At 44.3% G+C, this 22,345-nt stretch overlaps 1 protein-coding gene across 1 annotated transcript in view; it reads right to left on the bottom strand.

The window, feature by feature from the left end:
* The window catches only part of CDK5RAP2 (CDK5 regulatory subunit associated protein 2), a 165,023-nt gene that overhangs the window by 83,620 nt on the left and 59,058 nt on the right, over positions 1-22,345 (bottom strand). Inside the window, exons 13-14 of the mRNA XM_090274639.1 lie at positions 11,706-11,882; positions 8,077-8,223 (exon numbers count right to left, since the gene is read on the bottom strand). Of these exons, the coding sequence (XP_090130765.1) occupies positions 8,077-8,223; positions 11,706-11,882 (324 nt within the window). The remainder of the gene's footprint in view (positions 1-8,076; positions 8,224-11,705; positions 11,883-22,345) is intronic.

Genomic DNA, 22,345 nt, shown 5'->3' on the forward strand with positions numbered 1-22,345 from the left:
ATCTAAAAACCCAACAAGTATTAGGGACAAGGGACTGAAAGTAGAAGGGGTCAAGTGAGTCACACATTACAGGCATCCAGAACAGAGTGATGATAAAGAGATCCAAGGTGGGTCTCTGCCACCTAGTATTTGATGTGACCTCAGTAATTCGCTTAAAAAACCTCTATGAGATTTAGTCTCCTCGTTTATGAAATGGGGATGCAATTTTGTGAATCAGCATTCACAAAAGTGAATTTTTTTTTAACTTCAAAATTTGGCTCTGCCGCTTACCAGTTCTGGGACGTCAGGAAGTTACTCACTGAAGCCTTGGTATTCCTACCTGTAAAATGGTGGACAATAACCAGCCTCTCATGGAGCTATGGAGCAGGTAAGTTAAATGTGTACTGTGAGGCACCAGGGCTCCTGAGAGAAAGGGCCCATGCCAATGTTGGGGCAAGAAAAATCAAGGACAATACAAGATATGTCTATAGTATTTTGTCATGCCAGAAAGATGCAACTGCTTAAATAATGATGAAATGTATTGTCAGAAGGACAGAGGACCCAGTTTGAAAAGGCCAAATCTGGAGTAATTTGAGCATCAAAATAAAGAACAGTAACAGGTTATAACCTACTGAATAAAATATGAATTCATGAGTGTCTCCTTCCCAGCATTTGGAGAACGTTTAGTGTGTGGTAGGCACTGTGCTAGGTTTTCTGCACACATTAACTTTATTTATTTTAACATTTTCTTCTTCTTGTTTTTTTAAATCCTCACCAGAAGATATGTTTATTGACTTGAGAGGGAAAGACAGAGAAACATCAACGCACAAGACAAACATTGATTGGTTGCCTCCTACATGCGCCCCGACCAGAGATCAGACCTGCAACCTAGGCGTGTGCCCTGACCGGGATCAAACCTGCAGCCTTTGGGCGTACAGGACGATGCTCCAACCAGCTGAGCTGCCAGGCCAGGGCACATTGCCTTCTTCTTTTGAAGTAATTTCAGATGTATAAGCTGCTTAAAGAATAAATGATTTTACTTTTCCTGAGCCACCTGACAGTGAGTTGTCCATGGGAAATCATCCCCTCTGAATACTTCAGTGCGTGTTTCTTACCGGTGAGGACGTTCTCCTGTGTAACATGGCGCAGCGATCACAGCCAGGGAATGAGCAGAGGCACTCGGCTCCCCTCTGACCCTCAGCCTCACGCCCATCAACCCAGTGTCCCGTAACAGCCGTTGTAGCAGAAGGATCCAGTTCAGGATCACGTGCTGCACGTACCCTGATTCTGTCATCTCCGGTCGGGAACGGTTCCTCTGTCTTTCCTTGGCTTTTATGGCCTGGACACCTTGATACAGTAGGACTGAATCCAGGCCAGTTATACTGTAGTGTCCCTGAGTTTGGGTTGTTGTTGATGGGATTCAGGCTCGGCTTCTTTGGCAGGAATGTCACAGGAGTGATTGATTCTGTGTTCTTCCCATTGTGTCCTGGCTGGTGGCATATGATTGCGATTTGTCCCATTACTGGTTACTCTGACTTGGATAACTTATTGTAGGTAGTGTCTGCCAGGTGTTTCAACTATACAGTTAATTTTTTCCTTTGTAATTAATAAGTATTGGCCAGGAGCAGGGGTGGGGGGGTAGTGTTTTGAATCTATGTAAATATCTTGATATTTCAACTTTCGCCCACTAGTTTCCTTCTTAGTTTTTTGGTTGAGTTACTAATTCCCATCATGGTTGGTTAAATGGTAAGTTTTCTAATTCCATCATTCCTTCTACATTTAGTAGTTGTTATTCTTTTATAAAGAAAAGCCTACTGCCCTGGCTGGTGTGGCTCAGTGGATTGAGCACCGGCCTGTGAACCAAAAGGTCACCACCAGTCCGCACCTGTCTGCGCTGGGGCCCAGGTTCCCAGTTGGGGGTGTGTGAGAGGCAACTGATTGATGTAGCTCTTATACACACATCAAAGTTTCTCTCCCTGTCATTATCCCTCCCTTTCCCTCTCTCTAAAAGTAAATAAAATCTTTTAATGAAGAGACTTGAGCAGCCAGCAGCCCTTGTATTTCACACTAACATATGCTTTTTCCTTAAGTTAAAAATGTTATCTAGGACAGGGTTTCTTAACTGAAATTAAAATTCAGGAGCTGCATGAATGTGAATATGAACAGAGGAAAGTTACATCTTTATTTTCACTCACCTCTAACTGAAATGTAGCGTTCCCTTCAGTTATGAAGAGCCAGAATACTGCTATTGCTACAAACCACAGCAGCTTTCATATTTTCCTATGACTTTGTCATCAAGAGAAACAGTCTGTATATGTTGTGGTTATCTCAAAATATTTATTCTTATAACTACCTCAGGACTCCAGCAGTCACTATGCTCACCACTAGATCCTGTTATTTAACATTCATAAAGAAGTCCCATTTGTATTCTTTTTAAGTATTTCAATAACTAAGCTTCAAAATAATTGGTTTCCTTTATAATCCTGTGCATATATTTTATGCATTCACGTATCTTTCCAGGGAAGAGACCCTTGGCTCCAGCAGACTGCCAAAGGGAAGCAGAGAGCACAACTCAGTTGCGAGCCCCGGACCTAAGAGAGTACTGCTAACGCTCCCAGCCTTGAACAAACAAGGTAAAGATTTAAATGCTAAACCACCAGTCTGGCCGTGATCAGTTCGTCACCCAGACGGCTAGAAATGTCAGGCCCTTCTGTAAATCCTGCCGCATGTCACTGGCACCAGGAGCTCCCAAATGCCTCTTGTGCACAGTAACAGTGCCACGTGGGATCCTCTGAGCTCCCACCCATGCACACCATGTGTGCGAGCAGAGGGTCCCAGAGAACAGACTGGGAAGAATTCAGCAGGATGTCTAGAGGAAGAGACTACCGAGTCCTCAGCATGTCAGCCACTGTACCGAGCGCCTTTCTGGCATTTCCCCCTTTAACCCGCAGGGCAACCCAATGAGCTCAGGTGCAACAACTCTCCTCATTTGGGTGATGAGGGACAGGAGCACAGAGGGTCAACAGTATGCCCAAGGTCAGGACGCTGAGGCAGGCTGTGGGCTCTGCCAAGCTCCAAGTCCACCTGTCAATGCCCTATCGTGGGGACAAAGCACCCAGTGCTTGAACAGGGTAATATCATCACTGTCAGCAACATAAAAACCAGCCAGCGGTGACAAAGAAACTAAGGAAACCTACTGCTTCTTGAGTACCTACCACGAGAGGCAGTGACGATTAAGAGTGACCTTGAAGAAGTTACTCAGCCTCTCAGTGCTTCAATATCCTCACCCATCAATGGAGGCAGTAATTCTACATATTCCATGGAGCTGTTAAGGAGATTAACTAAGTTAACCTATACCAAGTTCTCAGCGTGATGCCTGGCAGGGAGTAAACACGTGATCAACAGCCGTGAACGACTATTCCTGTGCACCGGTCCTATGCTGGATATTTTTACATGGATCACCCCTAATCAAAACAACCAGGAAGGGATATTAATCTTCCCATTTTTCAGATGAAGAGACTGAGTCCCTGAGAGGAGAGGTTAACGTGATAAACCCGTTCAGCTAGAAACTGGCAGTCAGAATCTGTGCTTGGTGTGTGACTTCAGAGCCACCCAGAAAGGCTAGCAAGAAGGACAGATACAAATGGAGTGCCGGTGCACAGGGCAGACCCCAGACGTGGGACACGTGTGCTCAGTGGACCAGTCCCGACCCTGGGCACCCTGCCTCTGAACTGGATCACCGCAGGCTGGGCTTGAAGACCAGGAGGCCCAGCCACAGCGACATCAGGGCCTGGGGGCCTGGCCCGGCGCCCCTCCCCTCTTCGTCCTGGACGACATTCCAAGCCTTCCCCAGGTTTCTCAGGTCCCCGGTCTCCTTGGCCCCCTCCCCCTCCTGCCAGCGGACCACACCTGCACTTGCTGTCCTCTGCGGAACGGAAACGCCCTCCATCTGAGCTCCAGGAGGAAACGAAGTCCTCACTCCTCTTCAGAGCCGGCTCCCTCCGTCACCCTCCCCACGGACGCACTCAGGCACCTCAGAGGACCTGCTCAGGCCAGACTCCCAGCAGGAAGCCATTCCTGACAGAGAGAGGCCCTCCTCCAGCCCCCGTGGCACCCCCGTTCACCTCACGCCCAAGTGGGGTCCCAGCCACCTGTTTAGGGGTCCGGGGGTCCTTGGGGGCAGCACAGCGCCAGGCCCGGATCAGGCGTCACCACAGCACTTGCTGACCTAATGACTCAGCAGCTAAGGGGGCCACATGGGGACCCACGCGAAGCTGCGCAGAGGTTCCTGTGGCTATTTTGCATAATGGAAGTCGGAGTGAACCAACGTCTTCCTAGAAGCAAGCTGCTCACCCCTGTTAAATAGATGAACTCTTCGGGGCTATTTGGGTCCCGGTTCATCAATCACCTCTTCCCCTGCATCGAATCATGCCCCATTAGAATGAAGTCATTTGGCTCCATCAGCAGGGCTGACAAAGCAGTGGGTCTCCTCGGCACAGAGGCAGAGGGCTGCCCAGAGGGCAGGGAGAAGCACCTCTGAGCAGGAGCAATCAACCCCTCCACCCTCCATTCTGCCCCTCCAAACAAGAGTCAACCCAGACAGGTGGCCACTCATCCCACAGAAGACTTAGGGCCGCCACACGTCTCCTGCGTCTGACTCTGCAGTTTGTTCCACTGCCCGAGAATGACCACCAGCTCCCCACCACCGCCCTGCCCCATCTCAGAACTGTCCCTAAAACACAGATGGGAGTCCCTGGAAGACCCCTCTCTCCTCTGCGAGCCAGCCTCTGGGTCCATGCAAAGTCAGTACAATCGATTCTCTCTAGGCATTCAGAAATTAAAACTGAGACACCAGAAGTCTGGGAGTCGCTGGGTATGACTCATGTCAAAGACAGAGCCCTAGAGTGGGCAGCTTCTGCTGTCCATGGGCTGCCACAGTTCCACTGTCCCCCGGGCCGGGCTACGCAACTCTCCCCCAGCATCGGTGACAGCCTCCGGTATATGCCCAATAAACACTCCCTTTTACTGCTGTTTTGCTCAAACTGCTCAATGTCGGATTCTATGGCTGGCAACCAAGAGAACCTTAAGTAAACATACTTACGTTATTTCTAATCCTTGAAGGAAATAAGCATGGGATTCTCCATTTTACAGATTAGGAAGGTGAGTTTCAGAGATTAAGCGACTTGCCCAAAGCCCCAGAGCTGGTAAGTAGCAGAACTGACACTCCAACCCTAAAGCCGGGGCGTTTTCTACTCTACACAGTGTCCTTAATGACTGGAAGGAGACACAGGCAGTGCGCTGACCATTATCTGAAGAGGCAGCAGATACGTAACAAGAAAGCTGAATGGCTCACGTCTTAACGATCAGGGCAATTTCGTGGCCTGGCAGACAGACGGCGTCTGCCTCGGTACCTATGTCACAGCTCTTCAACGAAGACATTTATTTTAACACTCAGGAAATTCAGTAGCGATGTCCCAACCATGTCAATAGCCAAGCTCTGAATCTCTGGCTGCAGCAAGTTAAATACAGTCAGTGTGTTCTACTCTCTGTCTTCAATGCCCTGGTCATCGAGCATTAATTCTCAGGATCACACAGTGATCAGAAGAAAAACAGACTGCCCAGAGGCAAAGGGGCCATCATCACGGCCTCAAGTTCTTTGTAGACATGGGCAGAGGACAAGACCTAAGTCAACACAAACTGGCCAAGGGCGTAGCAGAAGAAATCCACGTTTCCTACAAAGAAAGAACTGCAATCTGAAAAGCATGCCTTTGCCAGCCAGGGGGAGAGGGGACAATGACAGGGGCTGTGGGCTCTAACAGTTGGGATTTCTTAAACTGACACCTAGAAATTTACAATTCCTATGTGACAATTCATAATTCTTTATTCACAATTTGCAATTAGTCTTAGAGAACAGAATTAAACTCTGTGCTAAAATACTTAGGTATATTGCACAGTAATTTAAATATCATCAGGATCTCAACACAGTGGAAATGCCCATGAAATGACTTTATCCTTCTGGGTGTATGGAAGTACAGACATCGCCCGGTGCAGGAAATCCAAAGACGAAGTGGTGCAGATCATCGAGCTAGTGAGGTTACATTTTAAAATACTCAGCCTGTTCAATAGATTTATAGCTCTGTCTGGTGTGGCTCAGTGGATTGAGCGCTGGCCTGTGAACCAAAGGGTCGCCGGTTTGATTCCCCATCAGGGCACTCGCCTGGATTGCAGGCCAGGTCCCAGTTGGGGGCGCGCAAGAGGCAACCACACACTGATGTTTCTCTCCCTCTCTTTCTCCCCTCTCTAAAAATAAATAAATAAAATCTTTTAAAAAATAAATTTATAAATATTTTATTCAACATTTACACATTTTTTACATGACTAAAACATGATTCGAAATAGCAAAGTTTAACTAAATGTATTCAAATTAGTGAAGATCCGTGCACCTAAAATATCTGATGGGGTACAGTCTTGTCTCAAAATAGATTGTGCCTAACAGGTTAGTGGTTTCCTAACACCCTAATAAATATGGTAAAATCAAATATCTATATGTAAAATAGAATCACAAAGTATCAGCCCTGTGAAATTTCGTTACCGGACTTACCCAAAGAAGCGACAGAGCTAAGAGGGGAATCCAGGTCTCCAGACTTCTGGCCTGGCCCCAGGGCTCCCCACTAGTCTATGCTGACACCCTTATTCCAGAGACAGAGAAAAACACAAGTCCATAAATGGTCAGAGTTAAGAAGAAGCTCCTCCTCTCCACCCAATGATGCCCTCTGGGCCAGAGCTGATACTAAGCTGATACACAGTGCAGCGTCTAGTACTGGTGCGAAAATACTCAAGTACTTCTGCACCGGTTGTAAAATAACCTCTGATCCATCCACCCCAACCAGCACCGCTGCCCTGGCCCCTCCCTGGAGACTCCTAGGGGTCTCTCCAAGACCCAGTAACTACAGGGTTGGTCCCTGGCACACGAGTGAGCCTCCAGGACCCTGCTCCAGCCCTACCTCCTGAGTCTGTTCCAATAGCTGGGCCTGTGCCACACCAGTTAATTATTTTGAGAATCGCCCTTTGCAAAACCACAAGTCAGGATCAGAGCCATTCATCAGAGAACTAATTTGCATAAGCGTTCTCTGTCCTGAATGTATGAACCCAATTAAAGCCAAGTTTGGAAAAAAACAAAACTTGGCTGGCAGTGAACTCCCTCCCTTTCCTATATCTGGCTGCCAAGTTGCATTTTGCTTGAACTAGGGGTCAGAACAATCTCGACGCACCTCTCACAAACCAATAGAGTCATTCGTTAACTCAGCAAACACCGCCTGAGCCAGACACTTGGCTAGACATTGGGATTCAAATGTGAGTGCCGGTTCTCCACCTCGGAGGTGCCCGCCCACGGTACGCAGGGGCTCGAGGGAGGAGAAAGCGCAAAGGTGGGTCTGGTGCCGCCAACACAAGAACCAAATGCTTGGTGGATGGGCAGGGAAAGTGCTGTGCACCAGAGAGCAAGAGAAGGCAGCAGTACTTAAGCAGGTTCAGGGGAAGTGTCACAGAGGTGACAATAGACTGGCACTTGGGGTATTCAGGAGCCACCAGGTCAACAAGGAAGGAAAAGGTGTTCCAGGCAGGTAGAACAGCATATGCAAAGGCACAGAGCGGCACTAAGAAGGCGCTTTTAGGAACCCGCCAGAAGTCAGCTGTTGGTAGTGATGATGGGGATTGAAGGAAAACGAGACTGGAAAGATGCCTTGGGGCCAGATAAGGAAAGGCCTGCTGTGCCCTTTGTCACACGCACTTGAACAGAAAAATGTTCTTAATGCTTGAGATTACACAGTTCTTGAGAGGTGAACCCTGGGAGAGCAAATATGAGGCTCATCTTCTAACAAGTTGTGATTTGTTTCCGGCGCAGTGCAAACACTAATTCTCAGCTGCGGGACGCTAATCTCCGAGGCAGATAAGACTCGGAACCCCTCCTCTTACCTGCTGTAAACTCAATTATCAGCAAGAAGACATTTAAGGCTCTCTGGATCAAAGGAATTACCAAATATGTGTCAGAAAAGAATATGAATTCACATGTGAATGTCCAATGTCAGTCAAGCTTACCTCAGAGAAGATGATTTTGCTGCCTGGTGACTGTTGAGAAGAGCACTTTTCTGTTATTAAGTCTTCGCTCCTGAACTTGAGATCCTCCTCCACAGTCATTAAATAACGATTCTGCTGTATTGCTTCTGAATCTTTTTCACTGAATTTCTAAAGAAACAAAACAAATCACAAGGAAGTTTTCATCAAGAAAAAAACTAAATTAGAGATTATCCCCAGCTCTGTAAGGGAAGATACTTTTTTTACTCCGCAACACCCTTATGTCCTCTAAGTGACTTCCATCATCCCAAAATACTGGCAAGTAGAAAACTGTCATGCACTCCACATGTCTGTTACTTCAACTGGAAGAACAGCACACCAGCAAGGCGGCGGTCATTACAAACCTTCCTTCTCACGACCACCGTGACAGCCTCCAGCTGGTGTGGACGACAAAAGCCAAGCTCTGCCCCATGGGACTGGGTTCCAATCTGGAGTCCGCCTTGACCGGGGTGTGACCCCTGTGTCTGTTCCTTATCCCACGGAGTTATATTAGGGAAACTGCATATCACAACCCAACCAAGTTTAGTCTCTCTTGAAACATGAATGATTTGACAAAACTTGAACCACGCTTATCTGAGAGAGGATTGACTTTGGGAAGAAAAAGGCAAGACTGCAAATACTGCTCTGGGGTCTGGTCCTACGTGAAACTCTCCTTCATGATGATACATAATACAGTCTCCCTCCCTGACTCCTTCAGAAGATCTGACATCTGAGAACGCGACAGGGCTGGACACCATTTCTCTGATCTTGTGCCCAAGTTCAAGCACAGAATCTATTCCTAACTATTTAACACCTGGTAACTCCTGAACTGGGTTTCTGCACTCCCCGTCAGAAATTCAGGGTGAGAACCACATCTCATTTCTTAGCACCTATCAGAATTAATTCGTCACGTCAAACTTGTCGAAGAAATTAGGTGACTACAAACAAAAAAGCAGCAGAGACAAATTTTTGTAAAAACCCACTGACCTGTAACAGGAGGAACTAGGAATCAAATAACCAGTTCGAATTTCTCAAACTGCCATCGTACTACTGTGTCTGAGTTACCCGTTTTTAGCTTTAGCCTTTAAAAGTCCAGTTATACATACAAGTGGTCAACAGTACTGCAAGGCTCACGGGGAACACAGCCACCCCTGCCTCTCCACTGCTCACCTCTGCTCACCACCCCCAGAAAACAGCAGATTTCAACTCCATAGGTATTTTGGTTACTTGCTTCCATGTTTCTATATTACCTTCCTACTCCCACGTTTCCTGGTATCTTCCAGTTAGATTTCATCTATTGGCTCCTCTCACGGAAGTTAAAAAATTTAGATCTTGCATCATTTGCCCCCCAACACTTTTGCTAATAGTTATATCACAATTTTAGCCAAATCAATATTCCGCATTTATGTTACTATGGCCACGCAGATACTGTTCGTGGCTTGGCCACACATACAGAGTTCCATGATTACATTTCATTTTCCGTTCTGTGCTTTTCTTGGAAGCAGTTAACAACTGCTTTGTTCTGTTTGTTTACTAAGTCCATAAAAGTAAATCATGTACCTCCAAACTCTCTAAAAGAACTTAAAAATTCCTCTAGAGGGAATCAGATGTGTCAGGTGCATGACGTTCCGTTTCCATTTCTGGGAGAAGTCTCAACTTTAGTGTTCTCTCAGCAGCCTGAACCCAGGCTCCCTACCTCTCAGCCGTCCTGGGACTTCCCTTCACATCCCAGGTGGATTTCCCCCTTTCCGGGTCCCATGTCTCCCCTTCTTGATTACTTCCTTGTCTGTATGAAATCATCCTCCAGACATTTCCTGCCAAGATTACATGGAAGGCAGATGATTTCAGGCACCAAATGCCTGAAAATGCCTTTATTCCGCCCTCACTCTTGCTAACAGCTCTGCTGAGTGCAGAATGCTGGGCCGGGAATCATTCTTCCTCAAAAACCTGAAAGCACTGCTCTCCTGTCTTCCGCTTCCAGTTTCCACTGGGAGTTGTCATTTCAAGGACTCTGTCTGAGACCCATGTTTTCCTCCCCCTGGAAGCCTTCCAGATGCTGTCTGTTCCCCTGTGTTCTGAAATTTCACAAAGACATGTCTTGGGCCATAGGTCTTTTCCGTTAGCTGTGCTAGAAACAGAGCAGGCCCATCCGACGCAGAGTTCTCTTCCACTTTGGAGATTTCCTATTACTTTGAAGAATGTCTTCCTTCTGCTTCGCCTGTTTGTTCTTTCTGGAATTCCTATTAGTCATATATTGAGGCTCTTCAATCAAGGCTCTGATTTCTTTTCTTCCCCATTTTCCCACCTTTCTGCTTGTTTAATTCTATTTCCTACAAGACTTCATCTTCCAATGTTTCTAACTCTTCTAGTAAATATTTTATATCTATAATCATATATCCAATTTCCAATAGGTCCTCTTTCTTTTCCAAATATCTTCTTTATCAGATTCTGATCTCATTTATTATCTGAAAACATTAGTGTCGACTTTGTTGCCCTGGATACTTTCCTTCCCGTCCTCCACTGCCCTATTTCCTCTGTGCAGCTTTGTTCTGGTTCAGCCTGTGCCTCCCCTCTTAGACACCTTTCTCCTGTTTGACAGACTCAAGCCATCCAGCCATTTCCAGGTGTAAACGTGCTCAGAAACTCTGGGAGTGTGGCAAGGGCCCGTCCCCGGCAGCCTCACTGCCAGCTGCTATGTCACAAGACCCCCAACTGTCAGCATTTTCAGCCTTTTCCCCCTCAGAGGAACCCCACGGCTGGGCTACACACTTCTGCTCCCTCCACTCTGCTTTCTGATGCACCCGGTGACCCCCAGACCAGAGCTTCTCTGATATGAGGTCGCCAGAGAGTACAGCTCCCATTTCTTGCTAGTGAGGAGGACAAGGTCACCGCGCTGCCTGGCATTCCGGCCCAATCTCCTGTTTACTACACCACCACGGACCTCCACTGCCTGCTGAGCCTTTCTGGGTTCTGTAGGGTAAATCAGCCTGCTTCTTCTTGGCTTTTCACCCCAAAGCATGTAGCAGCAAAGTGGAGAAAGTGGAATCCTATGTAGTAGTCACACCTGCCCATCTACTAATCATCTAGACAGCTACCTGCTGTAGCATACTCCCCTTGTCCCGGGCCCGTGGGTTTATACCTTTTTACCCCCTCACTGCCATGTTAATGGGGCTTTGGCAGGACAGAGTTAAACACCCACGCTGAGTCCATGACAGTCCCTGTGAGTCTGAGCGGACTCAAGCACAAGTGAACAAGGGCCTTCCAGGACAAAGAGGAGCAGTGAGAGGGCGTGGCGCGAATGAGGACCAGCACGGGCTGCGGCAGACGTGCTCGGGGAAGCAGGCCAGGCGCCAGGTTAACACTCGCCAGGGCCTTACTGGTCATGTGACCCAGGATAACGTCCTGCCTTCCACTGGGCTTCCCTTTCTCCAAACTTACCTTCCTGGTGGCTGAAACCCAAACGGCATAAAGAAAGCTCTGAAGTGCTCCGATACAAGGTAATGAAGGCTATAATCATTTTTGCTTTTTATATAAATGTTCTAGCAAAAGAGTTAAAACAAAACAAAACAACGCCAAGTCACAATTTAAATACAAAAAGAAATTCTTTTTGTTACCTGACGTAACAAGTCCTCATCCTTTTGATTGATACTTTCTGTTAAACGTCTGATCACCTGCTCTTGACTGTGTAATTTTTTATTACTTTCACTCAACAGACTCTTATAACGGTTCTCCACTGCTTTTTCTCTTTCATTCACCTCGTTGCGTAACTTCTCAACTTCATTTCTAAGGTCCTACCACAAGAAAAAGAAAAAAATGAAATTTACTTGACAAAAATTTCAAGGTGACAACCTCTTACCTGTTTACCTTACTGCTATAAAGAGAGAAAGCTAGTAGATGTCTTTAACAAATATGTATTTCCTTCTCATTTAAAGTTTATAAAAGCCAACTTTAAAAAGAATCTGAAATCTGGAAAAAGCTGTATACACAGATGTTATCACATTATTTATAATACTGAAAAACCAGAAAGAAACTAAATATCCAACAATAGGGAATTAATTATAAAAAGATTATGGTATGAAAAAATGCATAATTATGAAAAGCAAACATGGATATGATGCTACATGACACTGATTGTTTTCTAAATGTTCACAGCTCTAGGGGAAGACATCAAAATTATAAAAGCATACCAAAGTAGAGGGATTACGGATAATTTTCAACTGATTTTTAATTTTTTATTTTTCTGAGTTTCTAAAATCTCTAAATAAGTGTGTATAACTTTCAAATAAAAAACCTGTCTTAAATCATGACATTTACAATAACATGAAAATGCGCATATTATAATATTAAGGAAAAAAAAACAAAAAACAGTACACTACGATTGTAACTACCTCAAAATACGTACTATTTGTAATACTGAAGCACTGGTCATAATAGCAAACGGGTGGAAACAACCGAAATGTCCAGTAATAGAGAAATAAATTATGGTACATACTCATAAGGGGGAACTCTGACACTATCAATGAAAATGAATGATAACTCTCTCTGTAAATAGACTGCCTTAAAGTAATCTTAACAATATGTTGCTTCAAGGGAGATGGGGGAAGGGGACAGATCCCAGGAGAAAAAACAAGTATAGGATACTGCCATTTATTTAACCATAAAATAAATTAAATGGTTGCCTATAAGGAAAAAGCATAAGATAGAAAGGACAGAGATACACAGTAGAACTCATTTTATAGATGTTACATTGAAACCATTAAAATGTTTAAATATTTTTAAAATAAAATTAAAACCCCCTAAAGCTGAAAGCAGAACAAAAACAAAAAATGAATCTGTGTATCTAGTTGACTGATTAGCCAAACAAAAAGATATTATTTCAATAACTTTAAAGCAGAGTTATTTGTGCATCCCTAATGGGATATTTCTCTAAGAACAAAAGGGACTGTCGCAGTAAAATCTTAAAATGTTTTTAGTATCATGTTGTAAGAGATAATATTGGTTTTGTTATTCTGAAACTGTGTGTGTATATTTATTAAATAAGTAATTACTAATGTCATAAAAACCAAGATTTTAAGCCTAAGATAAAACAAATACAAAGTAAAGGAAGTTAAAACACGTAATTCTAAATTGGAATTGGAATATCAATATAAACTTCTATTTTCTGTTATTTCCTTCCTTTACTGAAAAAGCCTAGGATCATTATCCCTAGCATCCAGACTGTAGTCTCTAAATACCATTTCCCACAAAAAGAACCAGGGTTCTTTAAAGCAGTGGTTCTCGAAGCATAGTCCCTAGAACAAGGTTATCAGCACCGCCGAAGAAGTGCAAACACAATGTACTGGACCCCAATGCACACCTATTAAATCAGAAATTCTACAGGGAAAGAGGGCCCGTCAATGTGTGTTTCAATAAGCCCTCCTGGTGACGCCAATGCACACTGAGTTCCGCCTTACGGGAAGGAATGACTGCAGACCTGGGGCTGGGATGTGCAGTGTGAGCCCAGGCATCTTCTCATGTCAGAAAGGAAGGAAGCTATCAAAGACTCCACGTTGACGTCTAAAGAGCCGAGGAGTCAACCTGAATTAGCTTTTCCACTGTCCAAAGACAGGACAATTAGAACATCAAGGATAATAACAATGAATAAAAATACATAAAAAACACTTAGAACCTGAGTTCATAGTAATTATAAAACAAAAAATCCTTCAATCACTGTAATAGGCAGAATAATGTCTTCCTCAAAGATGTTCACATCATAATTCCCAGAATCTGTGAATACACTAAGTTACATGACAAACGTAGTAAAAGTTGCAGGTGAAATTAAGTTTATTGGTCAGCTGACCTTAAAACAGAGAGATTAACCAGTTGGGTTTGATATAATTACAAAGATCCTTAAAAGTGGAAGAACGAAGCACAAAGAAAACATCATCAGCCTTTACCGGCTTTGAAGATGGGAGGGGGTCACGGGGCTAGGGATGCAGGCAGCCTCTAGAAGCTGGAAAAAGCAAAGGACTGGTTTTCCCAGAGCCTGCAGAAGGAATGCAGCCCTGCAGACACCTTGACTTTAGCCCAGTGAGATTCATTTCAGACTTTCAACTTCCAGGGAAAAAAAGCAAATTTGTGTTGTTAAGCCACCAAGGTCATGGGAATTTATTATAGCAGCAATGGGAGACTTAATGCAGTTAGTTACCTTTGGAGAATTCTAGTGAATTCCTTAGTTTGTCTTTCCTGTATGAACTGCACCCCAGGGTAACTAAATAGATGATGAAAAATAAGTTTTTCTTTATAAAAGTATTCAGCTATAAATGAAGGAGGAATGGGGAGATTAAATTATCACCATTTTGCAAACAGTCACCAATGGTGAGTAACGTAACATCAGAAACACAGGAACTACAAGAACTACCAAACATTCTAAACCTCCCACTGGAAGCACAGATAACTACCTATAATGTCAATCCTGCCAGAAAGTCAAACCTGGATTTGATCATGCATCTTAATCTAATTACCAATTTACCAGAAAGTCAGCAAAGAACAAGTTAAATGACATTACAAAACATAACCAGCAAAATCCAGAATAAAAAAATATAAAGAACAAATGACCCAATTTATTCAACAAATAAATTATATGCAAGGGGGAAAAAGAAAAAACAAGGGGGGGGGGAACCTGCAGATTAAATAATAATTAAGAAAGTTAGGAAAGGTAAGTATGAATACTGATTCCACAGGATTCGTTCTAGCCTTCTCTAACTTCCTTCTCTCTCTCTCTCTCTCTCTCTCTCTCTCTCTCTCTCTCTCTTACACACACGCGCGCGCGCGCGCGCGCACATACAGTTGGACATAGTAATAAGTACAGATGTGCATATGCATGTGTCTATATGCATACATATATGAGTATTTCCAAATTCTATACACTGACAAGGCCTAGAAGTAATGAAACCCCAGGAGCAATGAAGACACCTGTCATTAGGAGCTTGCTTTCTAAATATGATTCTCCAATAAAAGAACAAGAGATCCTTGGAAATATGGTTGATTCTGGGACTTCAGTAGGGAAAACGTAAGATGAGTCCAGGACAACTTTGATCCTAGAAAGTAAGGAAGTGCTCAGAAATGATGGGCCATGTTGAAAAGGCACAGGAGTCAATCTGAAGGAGCTTCCAGTGGCCAAATCTTAGGCAGTGTGGGCAACAAAATAAATCAAGATATTAATAGCTTACAACCTAGAGACTAAAACAAATATCCATTAGTCCATACTGATCCAAAGAACTACATAATAAATAAATGCAGGAGAAGGGATGGTAGAATTACAACTAAAAAGTGTAGGAGAAATCATGGAAATAGAAAATCAATACTAGGCAAATATTTACCACAGTAATAACTGTTGCAGGTATCATCAATGGATAATACTAAGAGTCTTGCAAGAATGATGGGAAACAAGATATTTACAAATTCTCAGCATATCTCACCACAAAACACTTGTCACAAAGGGAAAACATAGCTTATTATAGAAAAAGTCAGGAGACCTCCCCCCCACCTTAACCAAGTGATCAACACTAACATCACCAGACATAAGACAGGTGACATGATGCACCTCCAGATTTGGCACAATGAGAAGGGCACATCTCATCTGTGCTATTACCAAAAATGTATGCCCTCAATGTTATCATGAGAAACATCAGACAAGCCCAAATTAAGGGATATTTACAAAATAATTGACCAATGAGACATGACAATTAAAGGCAATGTGGATTCTGGATTGAATCCTGGACGAGAGAAGAGGCATTAATGGGAAAACTGGCAAAATTCAAGTAGCCTGTAAATACCATTATTACATGGGTGTTCATTTCCTGGTTTTGATGAGTGCACTACTGCTATATAAAGATGGCAATATTAGGAGAAGCTGGGTGAAGGTCATTGAGAACTCTATGTATTAATTTAAGCTCTTTCCTCTATGTCTAAAATTATTTCAAAATAAAAACTTTTTTAAAAAAGAGAGGTATCAGTCAATGCAATACCTTATCTGGATCATGATTTGAGCCAACTGTTTAAAACTATTTTTAAATAAGACAATCAGAGAAATCTAAACATTAATTGGCTATTTAGTAATTTTAAGAGATTATTTACCTTTCTGAAGTAAAAACAGTATTTTTTTAAAGGTTTTATTTATTTATTTTTAGAGAGGGGAAGGGAGGGAGAGAGAGAGGGAGAGAAGCATCGATGTGGGAGAGACACATCGATCAGCTGCCTCTCGCACGCCCCCAGCTGGGGACCGGGCCTGCAACCCAGGCGTGTGTCCTGACTAAGGATCAAACAGCAACCTTTCAGTTCTCAGGCCGGCACTCAATCCACTGAGCCACACCAGCCAGGGATCTTTTTAAAAAATACTGAAAAAAATGACAAAATACTATGTCTGAGAATTGCTTAAAACAATTGAGTGTCGAGAGGGAGCTGGGGAAGGGTGTAGATGAAACAAGGAGAGCTGTGTGGCCGCTGAAGTCAGGTGCCGAGTACATGGAGGGCCATCCTCTCTCACTGTGCGTACGCGAAATTTCCCATGATAAGCAGTTGTGTTGTTTTTCAGCACTGATTAAAAACCTTGACGAAATACCAAACCACGTGATTATTAACGATTTTTTAATGATGTTATTTTTTTCTCTATTTTTAAAATATTTTAGACTAAGTATAGACTATTCATAATGGAGAGGTAAACATTTTTCAAGTAACATTTTTTAAAAGAAACTATCTTAAAAACTAAATGTTAATTTTTCTCTTGGTCAAACAGATGATAAGATTGCTCTAAAGCTTAATCCAAAACAACTGGACCAAGAACCTACTATCAGTAACTGTCAGCAAACAGAAATTCAATTCTAGAGGGAGGAAAGAAGGTTTTATTTATGTTACACAAATAATACTAAAGCAGCATTAACAGAACTCTTAAAGTTAAAAAACAAGAACATTTCCCACAATAGTGTCATGCCAACAAATTAAACCATTTTCAAACTATAGATGTTCCTACTGGTCCTTGTCCATCTGTAGCCATGATTTTTCTTACAATTTTAACTGGTTTGAATCTGTTCCCATCTTACTTTATTTATTCCATTACACCGCAACCTACAAACAGCACACACCCATTAAAAAATGACACAACTGAAAACAATTATAAAACAAAAAGTTTAAGAGTACTAAGTCAAGAAAAAGTTATTTAAAATATATATATACAGATGAGAAAGGCCTACAGAGCTGGTACACCTGAGCTGGCAACTGGCTTTCCTCATCCTCCTCGTCCAATGGGAAGGCAAGACGTGGTCACTAGGGGACTTCAGTGTGATATATATATATCCATTCTAATGAGTATATCATAATTCACTTATCTATTTCCCCTGTCTCCAGATAATACAGCAAAGAATAGCTCTGCGCATAAAACAGGGTTTTTTCTAACTTCTGGTTTGCTTTTTCACTAGCACTAACTTCTGATTTGCATTTTCTTAAATGTTTGCTAATTTAATTGGTATGAAATGGGACTTCACAAGAGTTTGAGTTTGCATTTCTTTGATTGCCAACATGTCTCTATACATTTGACTACTGTTTGGGATTTCCCCTTGTGCAAATTGGGCGTAATAAAAATATTTTCGGGGATGATTCTAATGAAAAGTTGACCTCTCAAGAGTCACCCATAGTGTGCATATACAAGCACACTAACAAAGTCGTTGTCCCCCTGTGTCAGAAAAGCCACCAGAACAAAGTCCACCTGTCTGACTACTGCTGTTATAGACGAGGTAGATTACGAGGATTCACCTTTCAAACCTTTCTTTATTTTTTGCCTTCCTGACTGTGTTTTGCAAGCTGCTACTCGTCAGAATGAGAACATGCACCGGTGCAGAGGTGCTGCTGCGGCTGAGCAGCGGGCAGTGGAGTGAGGCGGACCTGGGAGCTCCCGCACCTGGGTTCTGTTGGTAGTAAAAGCCACGTGTACTGAATGGCTACTACTGTCCCAGGCACTGTGCTAGGCACCTTCCTATTAACCCACATACCTCCATGGCTGCAAGGCCTTGCTCCGCCTGGACCCCCGCTGCTGGCTGACCTCGTCTCCTGCTGCTCTCCCCTCCACTGGTTCTGCTCCGGCACCCCTGGTCTTCTTGCTGTTTCTCTTACACACCACGTACCCTCCCAGCTCAAGACCTTCATGCTTGCTGCTCTGCCTGCCCGGAAAGTTCCTCAAGCCTGCATCCTCCTTTCTATCAAGTCTGTGCTCAAATGTCATCTCTCGGTCCAGTCTCCCCTGACCATCCTTCCTAAAATAACCACTAGCCCTACTGCAACCTCGCCCTCTATATTCCTTCCCTTCATTACTCTTCCCGATAGCATCTTCTAATACAAAACTAAATTTGTTCGTTTTGTTTATAGTCTCCCCCCCAGAACATATAAGCCCCACAAGGGGAGGTGTTTCTGTGAATTTTGTTTACTGCTGTAGCGCCAACACCCAGAATGGTACCTGGCACATGGCAGGCACTCGTGGCGAAATAAAGATAGCCATAAATTCTTTGACTTTCTTTTATCAAGGGGCTGTGGAGTCTATGTCCCTACCCATAGCTACAATCTGGGCAATGCGGTGACTTCTGTGACCAATAGTATACAGCAGATGTGACACTGTGCCAGTTTCTAAGCCCAGACTTTTAAGAAACTGGCAGTTTCCAACCCCTGTCTCATACAATACTCTCTCCGGCAGCCCTGTCACCAGCTAAGGAAGTATGGCTACCTTGACACAACTAACAATCCCAGCAGTGCTCACCTTTCCAGCCATTCCCAGAAAGGTACCAGACATGTGACTGACGAGTCATGGACCCTCCAGACCAGTCCACTCAGCAGCTGAATGGCATGAGTGACTTAGACCATATGGAGCAGAAAATCACCGAGCTGAGCCCCACATAAATCCCTGACCCACGAAAATCATGAGATATACTAAGTGTTTTAAGACACCGAGTTTTGGGGTCACTTACTGTGCAGCAGTAGGTAACCAGAACGGCACCTAATAAATACCAGTTGGTTGGTTGGTTGGTTGGATGAATGGATGGATGGATGAGGCAGATGGGGCTGCTCCCATTTTATGAATAAGGAAACAGGCCCACAAAGGTAATTTATCTAAGGCCATAGTAACTAAGAGACAGCACCTGCCTGATCCTAGGTCCCTCCAATTATAAGACCCTCGGTTCACTTCCACACTATGACAAGGGTTTGAGTTTCTTTTGCAATGATCCCAATACACTACACAGTCACCTGATGCTCGCTTTTGAAACCTCTGTCTAAAAAATTGGTAAAAGATAAGGAACCATAAAATCTGTGTTAAGCCATTTAGGTACATCTTTAAATTCATAATAAATTGTCTGCCATCCTAGAAAGATCACGCCAACTTTTTAATTTCAAAATGTTTATGTATTATGCTAAGTAAAGCATATGCGTCTTTCATGGGCATATTAATTATAGGTCCACTTACATCATTTCCCACATTCAGTTCCCTCGTTTATACAAACACCTACCAGACCCATATTTTGGTGTCTGGTTCAAGTTCGTGTGTGTGTGTGCATGTGCGTGTGTGTGTGTTCAGTAATGATTTATTCCATTCTCTATTTCATTTGCTTATAAATTTTAATTCAGTTAACCAGGTTATGAATTTCTATGTTTTCAGTAAGGAAGGCTATTAATGTTGTGTCATATTCCTTCCACGTGTCCCTCAGCCTGACAACATGAAAATGACCCATTCCAGAATCCCACAAAGGACATGTAGTTTTGTCATGCCTAAGATCAGGGGTTCTTAACCTCAGGTCCATGCAAATTTGGGAGCCTGTGCAAATCCGTGTGTGTGTATGCATTCTGGGGGCTAGAGGGTCCTCAGCATAAATCCGGATCTCAGGACACCACAGAGTATAAACTGTTTCTCTTACTATAAGCATTAGTAATAGAAACTACTATTTGCTGAGCAGCAGCAGCTACGAGACAAGCACGGGATGAAGCATTTTTACATAAAACACCTCTGACCCTCATGACTGTCTACCCGGTAAGTATTATTAGCCTTGTGTTTACAGAAAGGAAATTATGGTTCAGAGGCTGAGAAATTTTTGCAAAGCTTTACAACAAGTTGTAGTGCGGAAATTCAAACTCAGGTCCATCTGACCCCAAACTCTGTGCTCTTTCCACCCAACTACACTGTTAAGACCAAAGAAATAGACAACCACTCTGTGGCATAGCCTTCCCCTGGCCAATAATTTCAATACCCAAGCTAATGTTATAGTTTCTCAAGGATGCAGACTTGATGGAACACCCCACCGGAGACTGAGGCCTCCTGCTAACGAATGGGGCAGGACCAAGGATCTTGGACTTCACATGAAGAGCAGTCAGAGAAGGCCTGAAGTAAAAGGAAAAGGACCACTGCAGGGAGCAGGGGAAGTGTACGCTCAGGTGGCCTTGAGGAGGAGCAGCTGCCATGGCAACCCAAAGACAGCCACGGCTCATGTGCTCAACACCAGTGGAGTCATAATAAATGTTTAGGGGAAGCACTGAGACAGCATGTCTCGCCTGAGCAAAACAATCAGAACTGAAAATTGATAATCTTGCGTGGTTTCCCCAAAGCTCCTCCAATATCCCGGGGCTGTGAAGACAGGGAGATCTAGCCTTGTGTTCTGGCTTTACCGCTAAAAGGCTGTGTGGCTAAGGACAGATCATTTAAATCTTTATGACTATTTCCTTTCCAGTAAATGGGAATGATAATTCAAACTCCTAGGGTGCCTGGAGAGTCAAATGAGGGAAGGCAAGATGGGTGCCCAGCACAGAAGCAGGTGCACAGGAAACGATACTGTGTCTCCCCTTCTTCCCACGCATATCCTTCAGGCTGACCTCCACGCCCAGGTGTCCTCGTGTGGCCACAGCATCACCATCCACCCAGCCACGAGGTTCAGCTCTTCCTCCACCCTTGCACACACGCCTTGTCATCCACCAGGTCACCCAGGCCTGGGGGCACAGCACACCCTGCCTACGGAGCATGAGAGAGATGAGCAGTGAGGACCTGGGGTTTTCACATGGGCCCGAGTGCCCGATCCTGCCCTGCCCACCACCCCTGCCACCCGCAGGGCTCTCAAAGGAGCTGAACGTCAGAAATGATTGCAGGCTAAAAATCTCATACCCAAAGCAGGGCTCTCCAATAAAACTGCGAGTTGTTTTTGTTTGTGTTTTGCGAATGGGGAGGGTACGTGCCGCTTAAGGGAGTCACCCACAGAGGCCAGGCTGGGCCAGGTCTGCAGCGAGAAAGCAAACGAATCAGGAACTTGGGTTGTGGCCCAATGACCACCTTGGGCTCTGAACAACCAGATGAGTGGGTCCTCCCCGCCGTGAGGAGGTATGAGAAAGGAAGAAGGGCAGAGGCTGAGACGAGTGTCCCGTCCTGCACCCCAACCCCTCCTCTCCCTCACCTCACCGCTGCTGCCTCTTCGGAACTTAGCTCTCAGCTGGTCACCTGCAACAGCCTCCTGACTGGTCTCCCTGTCCCTGGTTTCACCGACCAAGTCATGTGCACACCCTTGATCATGACATCTCTGGCCAGGACCCTTCCGTGACTCCGAGCTGACCGCGGAACGAAGCTGCCTGAACAAGCAGTCACTCCAGGCTCCCGCCCGTAGGCTCTAGCCGGCCGGCCTCTTAGCCTTTCCTCTCCCAGCCGCTCCATTAACACTCCCCAGGCCCCGCGCCTGTAGCCACCCAGTCCCCTCCAACTAAAAAATAAAATAAAATTCCCCCAATGCTGCCTGAAAACAGCATGATTATCTTATAAGGCCCAACCCACACGCCACCTCTTCCACAAGGCCCTCCGTGACTGTTCTGCCCACAGCAATCATCCTTCAAAAACACCACCTCATTCAGCTCTCACAACCCTGCAAAGCAGATGGTCTGAATACATCCATTTGCCAGTCAGAAAACTGAAGTCTGAAATGCTCAGGCAATGTAACCGAAGTAAAAGGTGCTGGAACCAGGATTTAAAACCAGGTCTATTTGTGTGTTCTCTTCACAGAACTACAGTGATCCCTCACTTATCGCGGGCATTACGTTCTAGACACCCCCGCGATAGGTGAAAATCCACAAAGTAGGAACCTTACATTTATTTTAGTATTTACTGTATAGTACCGCAAAATCCCACGATATAGCAAAAAATCCGCGATAAATAATTAAATATAACATTTTTAAAAATTCCGCCATACAGTGAGGCCGCGATAAG

The sequence above is a fragment of the Furipterus horrens genome, unplaced genomic scaffold (assembly GCF_987537825.1).
Source record: "Furipterus horrens unplaced genomic scaffold, mFurHor1.1.pri manual_scaffold_4, whole genome shotgun sequence".
In the NCBI taxonomy this organism is placed as follows: Eukaryota; Metazoa; Chordata; class Mammalia; order Chiroptera; family Furipteridae; genus Furipterus; species Furipterus horrens.